The sequence below is a fragment of the Carassius auratus genome, chromosome 30 (assembly GCF_003368295.1).
Source record: "Carassius auratus strain Wakin chromosome 30, ASM336829v1, whole genome shotgun sequence".
NCBI lineage: Eukaryota > Metazoa > Chordata > Actinopteri > Cypriniformes > Cyprinidae > Carassius > Carassius auratus.
The window spans coordinates 28,239,936-28,259,626 of record NC_039272.1 but is presented as its reverse complement, the minus strand read 5'-3'; the positions used below and the strand labels follow the sequence as shown (position 1 = coordinate 28,259,626).

The window sequence follows — 19,691 nt, the reverse complement described above, 5'->3', positions numbered from 1 at the left end:
GCTGAAAAATAATATCTGTCTCATTAAACTTAATTTAAATAAACAAATATTCGAATATTGTTTTTTTGTGAGCTCAAATATTCGAATATGATATTTGCTGAAAACGCCGATCCCTAAAAAAATTTATAATCCAGATAGTCCTGTTTATGACTCACTGTTAAACATTTGTGATTGTATCTCCATTAGGGGCTGTTCACATATTGCGTCTTTTGCGTGCTCATGTTCGTTATTTCCAATGTAGCTCATAATGGAAGCGACGCGGTAGCGACACGCTCGTTTTTCCAGGCGCGTCCACACCGCATTGAGTTAAAAACATCTCAACTTTTCAGAGAGCCGCAAGCGCACCGCAGGTCATGTGACAAGAACTATCCAATCAGCTTCATCCTTTCCCATAACATCGTTAAAATCTCAGCCAAGATGAACGAACAGCTGACCATAGCTATATATGGATTGCTATTTTGAAATAAATTTAGTAGCAGAGCTACTGCAAGTGATTTTCAGTGCTGCAAATCCATTTGCTGAAATTTCTGTGTCTTCATGGAGAGAGCAGGACATGGTTGCTTAGCAATGGCAGACGCCTCAGGAATGCAACTACTTGAGCGCTTTGGAGAAGGAGAAAGCAGCGCGCCTAGCGTTTTCCACGCTTTTTAGGTGCCATATGTGAACGGCCCCTTAGGCTATGGTGTTTTTTTTTTTTATGTGTGGGGGGCGGCACGTAGATATTCCTATATATATATATATATATATATATATATATATATATATATATATATATATATATATATATATATATATATATATAGTTTGTGTGTGTGTGTGTTGGCATGAATATTTATATATATTTGCTTCTTTCCATTTTGTATTTACTTGTTCTTTTACTTTCAATACTCAAATAAGTTTAAGATTTAAAAAATAATTATTATGTTTTAATTACAATAAATGTCAAAGATTTTTACTCCGTATTCTAAAGGGTGGCTTCAACTTCTGACAAAGTCATTTTCTGGTAAGATATCTGTACTTTTACTTGAGTATGACTTTCAGGAACTTTATACACCACTTTATACAAACGAGGACCAGTGGGCAGCCATATTGCTGCAGTGATCAGGGTCTCACCTCAGTCATGGAATTGAAGGTGGAGAGAGCGCTTGTTATTCACTCCCCCCACCTACAATCGCTGTCGATCCTGAGACTCGAATCTGCAACCAATGGGTTACAAGTCCGACTCTCTAACCCTTAGGCCACAACTGCCTCAAAACTATTTACAGTGTCTGCTATATTTTTTCTCCATAAGTTATGACCGATAACAAATATTTTTGAACTCTTTTAAACCAAAACTGAGCTGTCTCATACCCTCTCACTCACAAGCACTTGTCAGCCTTTGAGATGTAATTCTTATCTCTTAATGTTTCCTTGCTGCTATGGTAACCAGTGGCCTTGGGGTATCACAGACATCCCGGCACCAACTCCAGTTGTTTGGTGAGGGGTCTACTGGGCAGTTCGTTAAATACAATATAATGATGTGTCTGATTTGTCCAGCAGTTACACTGTGCACAAAATAATGCAGACTTATAATAGTATTTATAGTATTTTTGTAATGAATTAAAAAAAAATGACATCAGTTTCACATTCTAGTGTGACTCTTTCCAAGTCCAACCCTACACTTTTTTTATGTGGTTGAATATCCTCTTTCACTCATTAATACTGTATGTCATATAATGAAAGATAAATTAATTGTAAATGCAATTTTATGTTGATTTTTAAACAAAGGTATTAAAACACGTCTGCCGTTATTCTGTTAATTTGTGCTTTTTTATTCATTTTTTTATACAGATGATCAGCACTGCTGGCACTGTGGGTAAATGGAAGGCAATGGCACGTCCATCTTTACCTTCTTCATTGGACTCCACATTACCTGGGATATCTCGAGAAGTGCTGTCTGTGTCCATGGAACCAAAATATCAATGTCAGCAGTGCAAAGAAATTCTTAGGAAACCTTTCCAAGCACAGTGTGGACATCGCTTCTGTGTGTTCTGTTTCAAACAACTCACCAGGTACCCAGGGCAACCCTCTGCCTCTTGCTCTGCATTTATTGCCACCCTCTCCATGGACATTCCCAATCCCTTTAATCTACCACTGCACTGTAGCTAGATGGAAAAATATCCCTCCTTTTCGCTTGATGTTGATCCACTCTTTTGCCTCTTGAACCAAAGGGTTCTCCTTCAGTCTGGATATACTATCTTCACTTACCTCTGTGGATATGTCCTAGGATATTTTCAATCTTTGGTGAGCTTTACCTTGGTGTCAGTCATTTGGCTATAGCTTTTTGTCAACTTTATAGTGATTTTATCTATCAGCATATATTTTTTAATATACAACTAATGTTATGTCTGAAAACAAGTTTTTCTGTGCTTGAAAAAAAAAAAGAAAAAAAGGAAGAACTCATGAATGTGAATTACATTTTCTGTTTGAGAAGCTATAAAATGTTATCTGGTATGAAAACGAGTGGAGTATTACACATTTTAAAATGAAGAAAGAGGATTTATTTTCCATATTTTAAATAAGTATTCTTTCTTTGAAATAATTGATTTCAAGAGAATCTGTATAGAAGAGGGATGATCACAAAGAAAGATGAAAAAGAAATAAATTATTAAACTGCTGATAAGCATTAAACGACGACCTGTCTTAAAAATGTCTTAAGTAAAAAACATGTAATGCTCTGTCTGCCTGTTATCATAATTGATTAATATATATAGAAAATAACGTAAGGCTTATAAGTTAATTCCACTGACTGCTATTGTATCTAATATAATTGAAAGTCATATGAAATGCATTGCCTAATTTATTGTACTCAGAACATATCCTTTGAATTCATAAACTTTACCCACCTGCAAATTTCATTGTGAGAAAAAACTGGGCATGTTAAAAAAAAAAAAAAAAGACATTATAGGGACTCACCAAAAGAGAATGTTTTGGAGAAGTTTGTGAGGATCAGTGGTGTTTAGGTACATAAGGGCCTCAGATGCTACTAACACAGACATGGTGGCTTGTTCTGACAGAGCCTGTTTATTGATGATGATGACCGCCTTCAGATTGCTTAGTTTCTGTACATTCAGAATGTTTTCATTTGTTTTTTGGTTTGTTTAGTGATTCTGAATGATTGATAGACTTAAGGTGAATAATTAATCCCTGCAAGTTAAACTATAGATAAAAAATTGTTGGTCTCTGTAATAGGGCTGTCACGATATTAGATTTTTCATATCACGGTTATTGTGGCCATAAGAATTCACGATGTCGATATATCGTGATATCTATAGAAACCTTGGGGTAGGGAAGATGTCAGTCAAAATTATTTTTTACTTTGTTCATTGAGTTTTTCTTTTTCACCCAACGAGCATAATATTGATACTGATAAACGCAGGGCACAAGACTCTGGCTTTCTCCGTCTTCTTTGAAGCTCTTATGAAATAACAAGAGAGAAAATACTGTCAAGTTCAACAGTATGATGAATAAATATTAATGGTAACACTTTACAATAAGATGCCATTTGTTAACATTAATATATTAACGAACATGAATGAATGAACAATGAACAATACATTTATTACACAATTTATTCATCTTTGTTAATGTTAATAAAAATCGAGTTGGGGGGTGAAATGCTCGTTTTCACTCAATATCCTGTTAATCTTGAGTACCTATAGAGTAGTACTGCATCCTTCATAACTCCAAAAAGTCTTTAGTTTTATTATATTCATAAGAGAAAGATAGTCTGTACCGATTTTTCCCGGAAAAACACGACCGGCTGGAGGCGTGACGTGTGGGCCGAGCTAAAGAATCACGAGCGCCAGTAGGCTTTTGCGTTGAGAGCGTTTGGAAGCTGTGACATTACCGTGAGGAAAAAAAAACATCATCCAAAACAAACCATGGCTAACAGTCAGATTCAGCCGTTTATTTATGATCCAGAATCAGATCCCGAGGCTGAAACTGAACGAGAGCTGAAGCAGTAACGACTCGCTCCGAGCGGGGCTCGAACCCGGGTCTCCGGCATGGGAGGCGGACGCACTAACAAGGAGGCAGAGATATTTTAAGCAGTTTTACTCACCGCCTGCGGTTCCAACACACGATCGTGCCCCTTTTTCGTTGAGATTGCATCATCCTTAAGAAATAAACGATACGCAAATCCGGCGTCAAACTGGGCCTTGTTTGTAAAACAAGCATCTTCGAAATGCAGGGAACAAACAAAAACACTTGCACAACTCCGTTGATGCTCTGTAAAAATAAACTCCATCCACTGGTCCCTTATTGTTGTTTTTTTTTTTTTTTTTGGTAATCTGTGCAGGGTTGTCTTGCCCTGGCGACCAAAAACACACTCCTTCAAACGTACAACTTAATTTTTGAAACTTTTTCCATGTTTAGCCAACTCTAACTTTAATCCAACTCTTTAACAGTGTAAAAAACTCAGTATGCATGAAATAGCATTTCACCCCCCCCCACCCCCTTAAGTAAAAGTGCTTTTGGCTGTAGCGATTATAGGTACAAGCATGGAAAAAGTTTAACCATCATTTACTTGTGGCTCAGATAATTGTCAGTTTGCATACAGCCTTATATTATGTCAGCCAGTAGAAGATGCAAATGGGAACATCAAATTTGGTGTGATACATTTATCCTTCCTCATGTTTTGCTTTTAATTATTATTACGCACATGCTGCTTTCACTTAAATCTTTTCCTTAGGCCATCCTTAAAAATATTCTTGTTTGCCGTAACCCAACCGACCCTGTCAATTTAGGATCAACTCAATGTTTTTTTTTTTTTGCTTTTAGTCCGACCGACTTGCCGGTTGTACATTTGCGTTAAGTCCAACCAATTTTTTTTATGCTTCAAACAACTAACACAAAAGCAATAAAATAGTATTAATTATATTTTAGTAAGTATTGTAAAATTACTTAAGAATGAGAAGTTGTCGTCATAGCACAAAGCCCCTCCCTCGATATCACGGTCTCCGCCATGTTGGCAGGATACCGGCGGCGAAACAGGATTGTTTACACGTGTTGTTAACTCGGTAGTAGAGGAGGTTCTCGCAATTCTGCACTGTTTTACCATGCCTGGAAGTTACTGCTGCGTTAAAAACTGCTGCAGTACCTCACACGATACATATGGAAAACATAGGAACAATGGAATACAGTTTTTTTTTAGGTTACACCAAGCGCAAAACAGCGGTATTTGGAGAAGCTCTCAAGCGGCACAGAGACCAGGACCATTTACCTCCATGCACACATATGGACATTGGGAATCATATTGTCTTTGGTTTAAGTTACTACACAATGCAGGAGTTTAAAAGCCACAAGTCTTTGGAAAGTTACGAGGCTTTCTGCTGTGGCTGGGTCCATCTACAGCAGGTGAAGAAAACAGTGTTGTACTGGCCAAAGTAAGTTTATTCACATGCGTTTTAGCGTATTGTAATTACATTGCATTTAGAATGCACTTCTTGACCAAAATGACAAAGTAATTAACTGCGACTGTTTCGTAAACACTAGATTGTAACGAGATGTTCAATTTATACAAACGTTTCCAACATGTTTTGATGTAACGTTAGGCTAAAGCTTTGTATGTTTAGTTATAATTTGATTTTAACCCAATGACACATACTGTACCAGGTTTTTTTTGTTGGGGGCTGCAAATTGGACAAACCAGTTCTGGGTTAGCTAGGGTAGTTAAATGTGTGATTGCGAGATGTAAATGTCCTGGTTAGATTAATGCTATTAACAGCGTGAATGCAAAGTGACTTACATCGTAAAGAATATAATTCCCAATGTCCATATGTGTGCACAGAGGTAAATTGTTCAGCTCTCTGTGCCGCTGCAGGGAACTCGTATGGGTCGATATTTTAGATGCCTGAGAGCTTCTCCAAACACCGCTGTTTTGCGCTTGGTGTGAGCTTGTTCCTGTAAGGTCCCCTTTCTTTTGCCTTATGTTTTTGCATTGCTTTACTTTCTTCCTTTTCTTTCGCGTATTCGTGGATCCGTCTTGATCTGTTCCGCCGACAAAATAAATGCGCAAAAATGAAAGCGCTCTGAAATGTTTAGTCGCGCCTCTGTGAAGTTCTGAAGGCATTGCTCCTGGCAACCAATAGTGTATCCTGCCATCAAGGCCGACCGGCTCAGACCCCTCCCAAATCAATCCAAATTGGCACGTGACTCCTCACTCTCATTGCCTAGGCCTACATACAAACGAAGGCTACGTTCTTTCTTTAAAAAAAAAACTGTGATGTCATCTATGTTTACACGGATGTCACACTATGGCCTGTGCGTTCGCTTTTTCTCATACTCTCGTTCACTGTCAGAGTCAATGGTTTGCACTTGGTAATGATGGCTGCGGCTGCAGTAAACAAAATGTTCATGGTCACTGTTCAAAGTCATATGGGTTCAGGCACCATAATACATCTACAAAATTAATTAAAACAGCTCAACACCGCTTTAACTTGGCACGAAGTTCTGGGAAAACTGTGCCCAGATCTTTTCCCATCCCTTCTCCCGTCTAGTCTAAAACCGTGACCGTGTAGACTGTCACTTATGTTTGAAAATATATTGCACAAATCGATTGGACCAACTAACACAAGTTTCGAAAACGAAAATAGGAAATAGATTTTAACGACCTTCTCTCGCAGCACGTCCAGGTTTTTTTTTTTTTTTTTTGAAACACGCGTCACGCAGCAACTGCAGCTTCGGACACACACGCGTAACAGCAAATAATACTTCTGCACAATGTTTCTCTTTTTACAACAGAAATGTGAATTCTGCCGGTATTCTCATGCATACAGATACTGATTCGGGCTAGAATTGCCGTATGCAATTTTTTTTCTTCACATTTCTAATTGTAAACACAGCCATGTTGAAGCCTGCAGTAAATGTTTTGCATTGTTATGGCAGTCCACTCTGCTTATTGTTTTTCGAGAATGTTGCACTCCTGTTTGTCATTGTGCACTTAACTCCAATAAATCATCAGAAATATTGGTCTTTACCAATATATTGAATCTTTACATTCGTCCTGCCTGTTGTCCATGGATTTACCTATATTTGGTGTTATTTGCTGTATAAAATGCATCTGGACATGCTAAATCGTTTTTACAATCGATTCAATGAAGTCTTGTCACTCAATTCAAACAAGATTTGTTTTTTACAAAAGTGACAATCCAAGAAAGTAAACAGTCTCTCATTTGTAGGTTGCAAGCTGTGGATTCAAGTAAAACAGTATAACAGTACCTCATTTTTTTTCTTCTCACCTGAAATCCATGCAATTAACATGTTTGTGATCTATATAGCCTGCATCAAAATGAGGTTTGCAATGATCTGCCAGAAGGCACGGGTTGAAGACCCAGTCTGTGACGTCACGATATGCTAATTTGTTTAAATACATACCTACACAATCAATATCACCAAAATTGTACTTTTTTTTTACATTGAAACTTGAAAAAATATATATATATATATATAGACCTGCCTACCGACCCTTTAAAAAAAAAAATATTTACTGTTACTGCAAGCCAAAATATTTTTAAGGATGGCCTTATCAAAGCACTACTTTCTTGTTGCAAATTAAGCTTGAAAGCTTTCTTTGGGTAGATTTTATAAATAGCCCTCAAATAAGAGAAGGCTGTATATTAATGCTTTCCCAAAACTGTGGTGTTTATAGTGTGCTTTAAGTTCGATCTTGCCTTGCTCTGTTTTGCAGGCTGCACAGTTAAAGTTAAAATCTTTACTGTTAAAATCTTTCCTCTTCATTAGCTTGGGGCCCATACCATGCGAAGCCTGTCGTGCTGAGGGTATATTTGAAGAGGCAACATCTATGCTCAATATTGCAGTGGTAAGTACTATCATTCTTATTTCCTTTTAACTCTTATTCAGTGTATACATTCTTGGCAAATGTACAACCACTGGTGTAATGTTTAACAGTTACAATTAGAGCTGGGACGTAAAATCGATGCAAAAATCAATTCGTAGATTTTCAGAATGCATCGCGATTTCTCTGGAATCGATACTGTGCTTGGATTTCAACTGCGGATGACGCAGTAGTTTTTATTTGTACACTTAAATGCGTGCAAAAAGAGAGCTTGTGTGTTTGGCCGAGTCATGTATTTTTACCTCAGCTTAAAATGCTTTTATGCCATGAGATTAATATAAAAACAGAACACTGTGAACACCTTTGTAATTCGCTTCAACCTTTTTGAATTTTGTGAATAATTTTAAGTGTATGTGTAAGGATTTGGAAACAAGCAGAGTACGGCTGTTTCTAAAGCATGCAGTGTCATCTGCTGTTCAAAACTAAGTTCAGAATCGATTCAAGAAAGAATAGTGATGCATTCTGAAAATATCAGAATCAATGCTCAATCATTTATCGATACATGATGCATCGATTTATTTTCCCAGCCCTAGTTACAGTGCAGTTTCAAAGGGTATTTGTTAATGAAGAAAATTCCATGGTTTTTGATTCCCCCATAGGCATTTCCTGATAATGCTGCACGAAGGGAAATTGATAGCTTGCCAGCCAAATGCCCAAATGATGGATGTAGTTGGTCTGGAACACTGAAAGAGTATGAGGTGAGAGCATTGTTCACCTGGCTTGTCATATCGGTAACACTTTAGTATAGGGTCCAATTCATACAAATAACTAGTTGCTTATTAGCATGTCTATTATTAACATATTGGCTGTTTATTAGTGTTTATAAAGTACATATAATGCATGACATCGATAAACCTAAACAATATCCTAAACTTAACAACTACCTTATAATCTATTAATAAGCAGCAAATAAGGAGTTAATTGAGGCAAAAGTCATAGTTAATGGTTTGTTAATAGTGAGAATCGGACCCTAAAATAAAGTGTGACGTCATACCAATCTTAAAATGTTTTACATTTCCAAATGTCAACTATTATGATGACATTTTCTTTAAACATTTTTAAGTCTTCTAACCCAACAGTTAGGCAAATAATAAAAAATAAAGAGACAGAGCAACATACGTCATAATCTGAAAACCACGTCCACCGGGTGGGGGTGCAATCCAGAGTTCTCCATTGACTTTCTGTTGCGGGAAGCTGCCTCCTTGTCATTTCCGACTTATGACTTATAAATTTGCTTCCCGCGATAGAAAGTCAATGGAGAGCCTTGGATTGCTTCCCCCCAGTGTGGGCATGGCCTAAATGGATTCTGTCTCTATACTGTCAGTTTGGAAAAATAACATCCGCCCATGCCTGTGAGTATGAAAGTCAGCACTTAAAGATGGGGGTTGGGTGGAAAGTCCCAAGGCTGCCTGGAAAGTACCAGTGTTACCATGTACACAGTAGAAGATAAGCTTTGAAAATTGCTAGTGTAGTATTTGTGTTTTAAAACTGTTAAAAGCATAATAACCTTTTACCCTTCTGTGTAATGATAATGGTTTAGTTTATTTAAAAATGTTAAGCTTGGAAGGCTTTTTTGTATTGAAAACTGTTTTCAGAATAAAAAATAAACTAATTTAATGAGTACTGTAGCTTCAGAGAGCTGATGGATATTTAGTGTTATAAGTGTATGTGATTGTGTAAGATGAGAGTAATGCTTGAAGTTATTTATAATTTGTGAACCTGTAAATTTTGAGTGCTAACAAACTCTTGCCTATTTTCTAGGGCTGTGAATCTTTGGGAAGGCAGCGATTCGATTCACGATTCATAGGTTTTCGATTCGATTCAAGAACGATTTCTGCAAATTTAGAACGATTCAATTCTAATTTGATTCACAATTAATTCGATTCGATTTGATTATAATGTTTAGATTTTGCACTCTTTAAGTGCATTCACAGGATTATTTAAATGCTTCCCCTAAATTTTGTAAATGCTAAGTCAGGGGTCAAATTACACCAGCCTTTATGGTTAGAGGACCATAGATTAGAAAAAAGAAAAAAGAAAACACATTTTGTCCATTGTTATATGCTAGTTTAATGTTGCTATGGCATACGCAATAATGTATGTAAGCCAAGATTTTAAAAAAGAGCTTTAAGAGTATTATGTATAAGCTAATATTTTGTCACACCGGGGATGTAGCCATCATTTCAGAAGTGACAGAAATGTCAAATACAATTGTTTTATGTATGTAGCCTATGTATTATCATAATTATTATTATTATTAATTTTATTGTATTTTTATTTTTTTACAAGGAATTCTCTTCTTTTTTTATTACTTTTAATTAACTGTAAGAAATCAAATACATTGCTGGAATAATATTCAATCATTTGTTATCAATAATTTTTTCCAAATGGCAATTTTATGATTGATTTATATACTAGGCTACATTTAATTATCAGTTATTTAAATTTTCTGCACAGAATGAGGTAGAAAATATACTTTATAGTTTCTGTACTGTCATAAATTCAGTTTAGCTGCAGATAAATTCAGTTTAGCTGCCTGGCATGCCTCTGAGAGCAAGATCACTTCTCTTTCAGTGTGAAAACTTCTTTATTTAATTTTCAGAAAATAAAATGCTATAGTAGCTATTTAACGTCACAATCACTGTAGAGAGTCAGGAGTTGGAATTGCGAGTATTGAAAATGATCAGGATAGAGTATTTTAGCATCTATTTAGCATAGTATTATATACAGTTGATGGCCAGCCTAATTGGGCATTACCGCCACCGCGTAACTGTAATTTAGTCGCGTGTTAAAATCATTTGCGAAAGTATCGCCAGGTGGCGCAAAGGGACAGAATGCGAAATTAATGTAATTGTAAAATTAGATAAAAGAAGGAAGTAAAACAACAATAACATTATGATATAACATTGTAACATTTAAAGAAAAAAAACAAATGTACAATTTGTTAATTTCAAAATGTAGGATAGTCTTAGGCTACAGTCTACTCAGCAAAAATTAAAAGAAGACCATTACACAAAGGATCATATGCATGCTATTTTTTATTAAACAGTAAATAAATTAAAGGGCTATATTATATAAGTTTTCATTTCATTTTCATTTCGGTTCATTCTTGGTTTAAAAAAAATCATCAGGTTTCATATGCAGAGCGAAATGAGAACGGTCCAGCATTTAGCAATAATTAGTGTTAACTCTGTTATTATTCTTGATTTTTCAAACTACCAACACTTTGCATTTTTGAATTATGCCTTATGTGTGACCAAAAATTAACCCTTAAGGCACCAGAGTTTTTTGGAAAAAATGTTGTATTTTGTCATCAATATTTCAAAAGCTTGTGGCTTGAAAGGGCTTAAAGATAAACGCACAGACGCGAATACACGCAACCTCCATTTCTTTCTCTCTCTCTCTCTCTCTCTCTCTTTCTCGAATAAGCAATATTTGACAAAATGGTTTAGCGATTTCTCATTACTGGGGGGATTAGTCTACGGCAGTTATCGCCCTGATCAGACATATGCTGTGGCACTATCATACAGTCTGTAATGATATGACATTAGCTGTAGCAGCCATGTTTACGAGATAATTCATACCCCTTCGTCTGAAGTGTGGTCCCGAAAAATCTTCGTTTGAAGGGCTATCTGGCCCTTCCCCTTACACCTTTCCCTCCAACCAAAAGAGAATCGAGACACCCCTACCCCTTCACATGAACACGCGAAACGGAGGGGAAGGGCTAAGGTGTAGAATTGGGATTGGGCCTTAATGCTTACAATGTTATTAGTTTGGCATGTGATATAGGGAAAATCGTTTACACAAAATAGCTTAAGCCACTTTGAAACTCTCCTGTTATTTTTATTGTTTAATTTTTTTATAGGCTACGTTATGAACATAACATTTCAAACATACCGAAATACTTTATCCATGGAGTGAAGGGGGAGCTTGTTCCTGTATCAGTGCGCGTGGAGGGGAAGTTGTTGCTGCTCACAGACTCTGCTGCGAGTGAGAGAGATGTTTCACCTGACGAAATGAAGACGACCGTAGCAGCACAAGCACCTCACATCCGCCAAAAATCAACCTGCAGCAATGCTCGTTGATCCACTAACCAAGCTTTACTTTTGCAGGTCGCATGGCAGTAAATAATATGATAATATGACCATGCAGTCAATACAGATATTTAATAAAAACATTAAAACAAGCAGTGCTGTAAAATAAAACAATAAAAAACACACGCCAGGTCTACACCGGACACAAGTGGAGCGATCCAACAAAAGACAACAGAACACAGTGATGGATACACTGGACACGATCCCCATCAGTGAACTGATGCTCGTTCTGTTTATGATGAAATGTTCTGACACTGGGTTCAGATGATTTGACACTATAGTGTGATGTCATCAAGTTTGCAAATAAGTTCTATAAGAAATAAATAAATAAATAAACCAGCGGCATAACGAGATGGAAATATAGACTAGAAAATATATAAACAGGTCCTCCGTCCATGACACTGACTCACTGCTGAGCTGCCAGTTTTAATCTTAACAGCTCTTAACGCTGAGTGGATGGTTAGATGCATAATGGGCTGGTATTAAATAAATAAATAAATAAAAATAAAGGTCTTTCAAGCATTAAGGTAATAACATTACTGTTTTTTTAATCATCTTGTTGCAGTTATAAATTTGACTGCTAAATGAATGAAAAAGAACTATATTAAAATTGTTTTGTAAAAATTTTCGTCATTTGAATATTGATTTAAAAATCAGTTTAAATCATAAATCAGATTTTTTTTTAGGCCATATGCTATTGCCCAACTTTAAAAGCAAGTAAAGAAGGCTCCCTTTAAAAAGTTGTCAATTACTAAAGCTCTTTTTTAGATTGTGTGAATTTTGTTGATTATAATGAGAGAAGTTGACTTTAATCGTGAGGACGTTTTATTAATCCGTCAATTCTTTAGAGTTTCAAAGATTTAATCGTGCAGGTTTAATTTGATTTGTTTTTTGTTTTAGGCAAATTAGGCCTAAATAATGGGAACGAAATTATACAGTGCTTCATGTTTAAACATGCAACAATTTCTTAATCATTTTACAGACAAATGTCTTTTCCCAATAAGTTATGTCAAAATAAAGGACAGGTAACGAATAACAAAAATGCATGTTGTTTTATTAACGGAAAAAATATATTTATATTTTAAAAATAAATTAAAATATAGGCATAATATATTAACCACTTTTAATGCTCCGATGCAAAGTAAACCACAAAGTAAACCACAATTTCTTTTGAATAATATAACACATAATTAATATAATATAAATAATACTGCACACCTTTTAAATGTGTCAAATCTAAAATATGGTTTAATACCATGTAGCTTAGAAAATATAAGCACAGACTCAGGCACAGGTTTGACATTTATCCTGCTTGAATTCGTTCTAAGAAATGCACATAACTTCATAAATACCAAACTTTCATCTGTGAATATTAAATATATTAAATATTTAAACTATAGTGTTTTTGTTTCATTTTCTGTGACTGAAGCAGTCAAATGTAACACATCAGCGAGGCAAAACTGACGTCTATTTGCGAAAATGTGCTTTCATGCACTTGTTTGATAACTTGTGGTTAAAGCGCCACTCAGCGGTCAAAAGCTGCAAATGCACTTTACAAACGCTGCGGCGGCTAAATCCACGGTGGTAAAAAAGGACCTTTTGAATGTCTACTTACTGTAGTTATTTAGATTATTTTGTGTAGCCTATGTAGTTAATTAGCATAGTTATTAGTGTAAGATTAGTATTGTAAGAAGCATAGTATTGCATCAGTTAGGATAGCTTCAAGTTAGCGTAGATTTATTTACAGTGGTCAGGATGGTACGTAGGTGTAGTGTTGCTGGTTGCAACAGAACTGGTGCTGGACTGCATCGTTATCCAGCAGACTTGAAAATTAGGCGTCAGTGGTTGCACGCACTTGCCCTGGAAGACCGCGAGTTCCAGCCTAGAGCTTGAGTGTGCAAACTGCATTTTACGCGGGATTGCTTCTCCAACGCAATGGAGGTGGAGATGAGCTTCTCCACACAGCTCGCGCTGAAAAGCGAAGCAGTGCCTTAGTCAGACTGGCCCCATTCTCTTGCGTGGCTGCTTCGCTAGCATCGTTGGATGCCGATCGCAATGCAGGAGTTAAAACTGCAGTTTGAGCCAGCAGCTCAAATTGATATGGCTTAGGCCCTGGCCCTGTGTCCACAGACACCTCGACATCCTCCACTTCAGTTGAAGGTGGGGGAGAAAGGTCCTCTACTTCAAATGAACGCTCTGTTTCAAAGCTACTTACTACAGTCACTCTCCATTTTAGCAACTATGACAGCAGCTGTCAATCATTCCATCACTGTGGGTCTCTGGTTTACTCCCCACCAGCTCAGCCCCGCCCTCGGTACGTCCCCTCTATCTCCACTGCGCTCTGCCCACTTTTCAGCATTTTTCACCATCGCCAGTGGGTGGAGTCAGACTCTGAACAGGGTTAGGTTACCCTTTAACTAAAGAAATGAAGTAAGAAATTCCCCTAAAGTCTGTTAACAGTGCTTGGTTACATGTCGCACCAGAACCGTTTTCGGAACCGAAATGTAGAAATTGCTCATAGTTCAGGTTCTTTTCAAAACACAGAACCGGTTCTGAATAAGAACTGGTTCTTGGTTCCCAACCCTAGTTATGACTGACTTTCTTATCTCTCTTTTTCTTTTTCTTTTTTATTATTTTTATCTGAGTTACAGATATAACGGCCATTATACTGTATTTCACACACCCTTTCAATTCACACTGCATATGCAGACAAATTGCAACATACACATGTGTCAGGTTTTGTCTGATCAGTGTGTTAGCCCTGTATGTTGTTGTTGGTCAACATTTATTTTCACTGAACATGTTGAATCTGTGTTTTTCAGGTTTTGAAATGTCTGAGAAGTGATGTATGTACTTGGTCATCTGTCAGCGTAGCGTGAATTGGCCTTAGCTCTAGCGTTATTGTATATAATTTGCATAATTAAACAGGACATTTGCACAAAGACACACCAGTGGAAGATGTATGACCCTTGATTTAAACAACTGAGAATGACAGCTAAAATTATAAAGATGTAGTGAACTACATAACTGTACATAACTATACATACATTGTAAAACTTTTTATTGGTTTTCTGTAATAGCTGTGCCGTGGCTTTTCTTTTTCTTGTTACTTAAATATTCATATAAAACAAAATAATATAAAATAATACGTTAACTTTTACATATGAAAAAGATTAACTAGTGCATTTAATTTTCTCCTATTTATCAGTAATGTTGGTTTGGGTATGGGTAAACAATGAAAGAATTGTTAATTTTGGATGGATTTCCCCTTGTGTTGCGGTTTACCCCAATCCACTCTACATCTCAGAATTCTGAAAATGCAAATTAGTATAAATTCTTGTGCAGATGAACTTGTTCTGTCTTGTGATTGTCTTGTCCACAAGGTCATTATGTACTTTCAGTCAGTCTTGTGATCATTTAGTAACTTAAAAACAGGAAATGCATCTCATGGGAATAAAGGGCATGAACAAAAGCTAGCTATAAAAAGCTATTCATATTCTCAAGATAATATTGAATGGGGCACAATTTAAGAGTTGAATTGTACACAACAACGTGGTACTTTTCCTTTCAACACAGCATTTAAGATAGATATTTACATATTCTTCTTTTCTTCACTAGGGTCAACATGAAGGTCGTTGTGACTTTGAACGTGTCAAATGTGAAGCATGTCAAGCACTCATCTTGGTCAGTGAGAAAGACCGCCACAATGAGCGGGAATGCGAGGCCAGAACCCTGAACTGCAAATACTGCAAGGTCACATTCATCTTCAAAGAAATTAAGGTAATCCAAATCCTAGAAGTGGCTTATCTTTAAGTTGACCACTGATTGGTCTGTAGTTTGTGTACATTTAATGTTTGCAGTTTTAACTAGAGCTGTGGAGTATAGCGGTTACTCCACATATTAATATGAAAATAAAATAATTCTTGAAAAATGTCTTAAAGGTGTCATATGCAGAAATTGAGGTAAAAATATCCATAACATGACCTACACGCATCAAAAGAATGAGAAGAAATAAAGGCGATGATGTCATTAAAAAAATGTCAAGTTATAGTGCTGCAGAGATATCAACCTTAATTAGCATTAGCATTACTAGCCCCGGCTCGGCAGGTGTTGTAATACCAGTTTCGGCCGTGAGAGGTGGTATGCGGGCAACATAACCACCAGCCAACCTGCAACGAATAACTCGCAGGGCGTACCTGGACCTGTTGTCAATCGTGTGGAAAGTACAGCCCACTACTTTCAGTTCAGAGAAGAGAGCGGAAGGATAGCTGAAGCCCTTGGCAAGAGACCAACACCCGCTACAGGGAAACAACCGCGCTCGGAATCACAAATCAAATCCGATAAGAATACCAGAGTAAACATCGGCACTGCTTTTAATCGCTGGAGACAACTGATGGACCTGAAAGAAATGAGGTTCGACTCCGAACTTGCAAGTTAGATGCTGTTAGTATTTCGCTAGAAGTTTGTTTTATATGTTTGTGTATTTATTTTCGGGAAGTTATAACATAGAAATGTATCGAAGGCTGTTCGATAAACGTGCTAATGTTAGCAATGGCTAACCGTAGCTGCGTTTGATAATTAGCTAGCTATAACTTAACGTTACCCATTTTATTATATAGGGCTGTGCATGTCTTTACTCATGTACATCTCATCAGTAAAGACGCTCCTGTAATTAGGAGTATATCTCCAGTACGTGTGTTCAGATCAGAATTGCCAGGTTTTCACAACAAATCCTGCCCAGTTGCTTCTCAAAACTAGCCCAATCTCGCTTCAAGAAGGTTCCCCGATAAAACATTGTTTCGCGGGGTTAAAATATAGTTTTTTTAGCAGGGTTGCCTTGGTATAATTCGCATTTTAGGGGCTAAATATCACGTTATTTGTATTGGGGTCGCTGTGACCAGCGGACATGAAAAACAACCACCACAGACTTGGCAACACTGGTTGGCATTTACTACACGAAGCCGTAATTCACTGACAATCTACACAACATCGATGTTAAAATCGCAGGGGATTCTTTGTCGATTTTGAAAGCGATTTTGTGTTAGTTGTCGTTAGACTAAGGCTCTGTGCAGTTACTGCCGCTCCACCTGAACCAGTGTTGCCAAGTCTGCGGTTGTTTATCATGTCCGCGGTTTGAAGCAATCCCAATACCAATAACGTGATATTTAGCCCCTAAAATGCTAATTTTACCAGGGAAACCCTTCCCAAAAATTTATATTTTAACCCCGGGAAGCAATTTTTATCGGGGAACCTCCCGGAAACGCGATTGGGCTAGTTTTGGACTAGTTTTAAGAAGCAACTGGGCAGGATTTGTTGTGAAAACCTGGCAACCCTGATCTGAATGCACATGCTGGAGATATACTTCTAATTACAGGTGCGTCTTTACTGATGAGAGGTGCATGAAAATCGCATTCGATTTTTTGCACAGCCCTATGTATCATAACTAACCTGCTCTGTCTAGTCTGTTGGTCTCCGTGTCCTCTTTGCTTCGTGGTTTTTCTGTGCGTGAAAAAATTGATGTGTGGCGTGAAAGCGTGTGAAAAGAGTCAATTGCGTGTGTCTTACGGTGAATGCTTGAGAGTTGGCACATTAGTTCTCAAGCAGAATAAAGGACAGGTTGATTATTGCAGTTTAGCATTTGTATTAATCTATGATGTGTCCCTGTTTGCCTACAGGGACATAAAAAAAATTAATTAAAAGTGATACGTGGACCAAGGTGTCTGAGATTGTTCATTTTAAGTAAAGGATCATAATATTTCGTCCACAACAATATTTAATGAGGTTATAACTCCTTGTGGTTAGTCTGCACGAGATCAACAAGCTTGTTTGCTTTGTGGGCGCTTTAAATACAAAATAAGCATTCGATCTATGTTAGAGCGTCTGAGCGCTCACAAATCTTTCTGCAGCGTCGTGAGCAGAGCGGCAAGAGCGATTTTTGACGCCCTCGACGCAGGCGGTGTGAACGCACAGTTAGGCTTCGGCTATGGCTGTAGTGTTGTTGTGAAGGTAGGGGCGGAGCATAGAGACTATGCCGTTTCTCGTTTGTTACTCTAGAGTAGACCAATTCATTTTATTGAGGCATACTGCCCCCATCTGTTATGGAATGTGGAGTATGACTTGATTTTTTTTTGCCAAACATTACAGATGGCACCTTTAATAGACCTATCATACATATTATAGTACTGTTTCATTGTAATTAAAGTACCCCTAATATTAAATAACAAAGCACTTGCATTTTCAGTTTCACAAAAAGAACATGCATGAATGAGAGAATAGAGCACAGGATGTGCTTGGTTTAAAGGGGGGGTGAAATGCCCGTTTTCACTCAATATCCTGTTAATCTTAAGTACCTATAGAGTAGTACTGCATCCTTCATAACTCCAAAAAGTCTTTAGTTTTATTATATTCATAAGAGAAAGATAGTCTGTACCGATTTTTCCCGGAAAAACACGACCGACTGAAGGCGTGGCGTGTGGGCGGAGCTAAAGAATCACGAGCGCCAGTAGGTTTTTGCGTTGAGAGCATTTGGAAGCTGTGACATTACCTTGAGGAAAAAACCATCATCCAAAACAAACCATGGCTAACAGTCAGATTCAGCTGTTTATTTATGATCCAGAATCAGATCCCGAGGCTGAAACTGAACGAGAGCAGCAGCAGCAACGACTCGCTCCAAGCGGGGCTCGAACCCGGGTCTCCAATGGGAGGCGGACGCAAAAACAAGGAGGCAGAGATATTTTAAGCAGTTTTACTCACCGCATGCGGTTCCAACACACGATCGTGATTGCATCATCCTTAAGAAATAAACGATACACAAATCCGTCGTCAAACTGGGCCTTGTTTGTAAAACAAGCATTTTCGAAATGCAGGGAACAAACACAAACACTTGCACAACTCCGTTGATGCTCTGTAAAAATAAACTCCATCCACTGGTCCCTTAATGCTGTTTTTTCTTTGGTAATCTGTGCAGGGTTGTCTTGCCCTGGCAACCAAAAACACACTCCTTTTGTGACATTTCGCAACACTCTCGCTCTGATCAGTGATTGTCTGTGCTCAGCCTCTCATTGCTCTGCTATACGGGAGCGCGCGCTCTTCCGGCAGACATGCCATCAGGACCCATATAAGGAAATTCCGCTCCATCTAACGTCACACAGAGCCATACTCGAAAAAAACTTTCCGAAACTTGTGACAAACCGGAAGGAGTATTTTTGGAACAGAAATACTCCTTCAAACGTACAACTTAATTTTTGAAACTTTGTCCATGTTTAGCATGGGAATCCAACTCTTTAACAGTGTAAAAAACTCAGTATGCATGAAGTAGCATTTCACCCCCCTTTAAAAAAGTGCAATAAGCCACGAAAAAGATTATTCGCGCTATCTGGCAAACAGCTGAAGCACATGCACAAAAAGCCACCTCTCAGCATGCGTTCCCGAATTCAGTTCTCTTTAGCGACATATTGCACTTGAATGGCCAGATACATAAAGAAATTTTTTTAAAATATCTGTCTGTTAGTGAGTATTCTTGTAAACATAGTCAGTTGAGGGGATCTGATGTGTAACATTATATTAGGTCTGTGCATTAGGTCTTAATATAATAAACCTGCTGCTATCTGTTTCATTTATGTTTACCAAACAATAAAAGAAAAAGAGGGAATCACTTGCTGATCTTGACTGAGTAACTTTCGTAGTTTTAATAATAATCA

At 37.5% G+C, this 19,691-nt stretch overlaps 1 protein-coding gene across 5 annotated transcripts in view; it reads left to right on the top strand.

Annotated features, from left to right (window-relative positions):
• The window catches only part of LOC113049861 (TNF receptor-associated factor 2-like), a 62,028-nt gene that overhangs the window by 20,724 nt on the left and 21,613 nt on the right, over positions 1–19,691 (top strand). For 2 of the 5 annotated variants that reach the window (XM_026212550.1, XM_026212548.1), the window contains exons 2-5: positions 1,831–2,051; positions 7,783–7,861; positions 8,497–8,595; positions 15,610–15,771. In XM_026212550.1, coding sequence (XP_026068335.1) covers positions 1,831–2,051; positions 7,783–7,861; positions 8,497–8,595; positions 15,610–15,771 — 561 coding nt within the window. Of the gene's footprint in view, positions 1–850; positions 2,052–2,210; positions 2,284–7,782; positions 7,862–8,496; positions 8,596–15,609; positions 15,772–19,691 lie in introns of those variants that run through there. The other 3 variants (XM_026212551.1, XM_026212552.1, XM_026212549.1) reach the window with 3 other exon arrangements.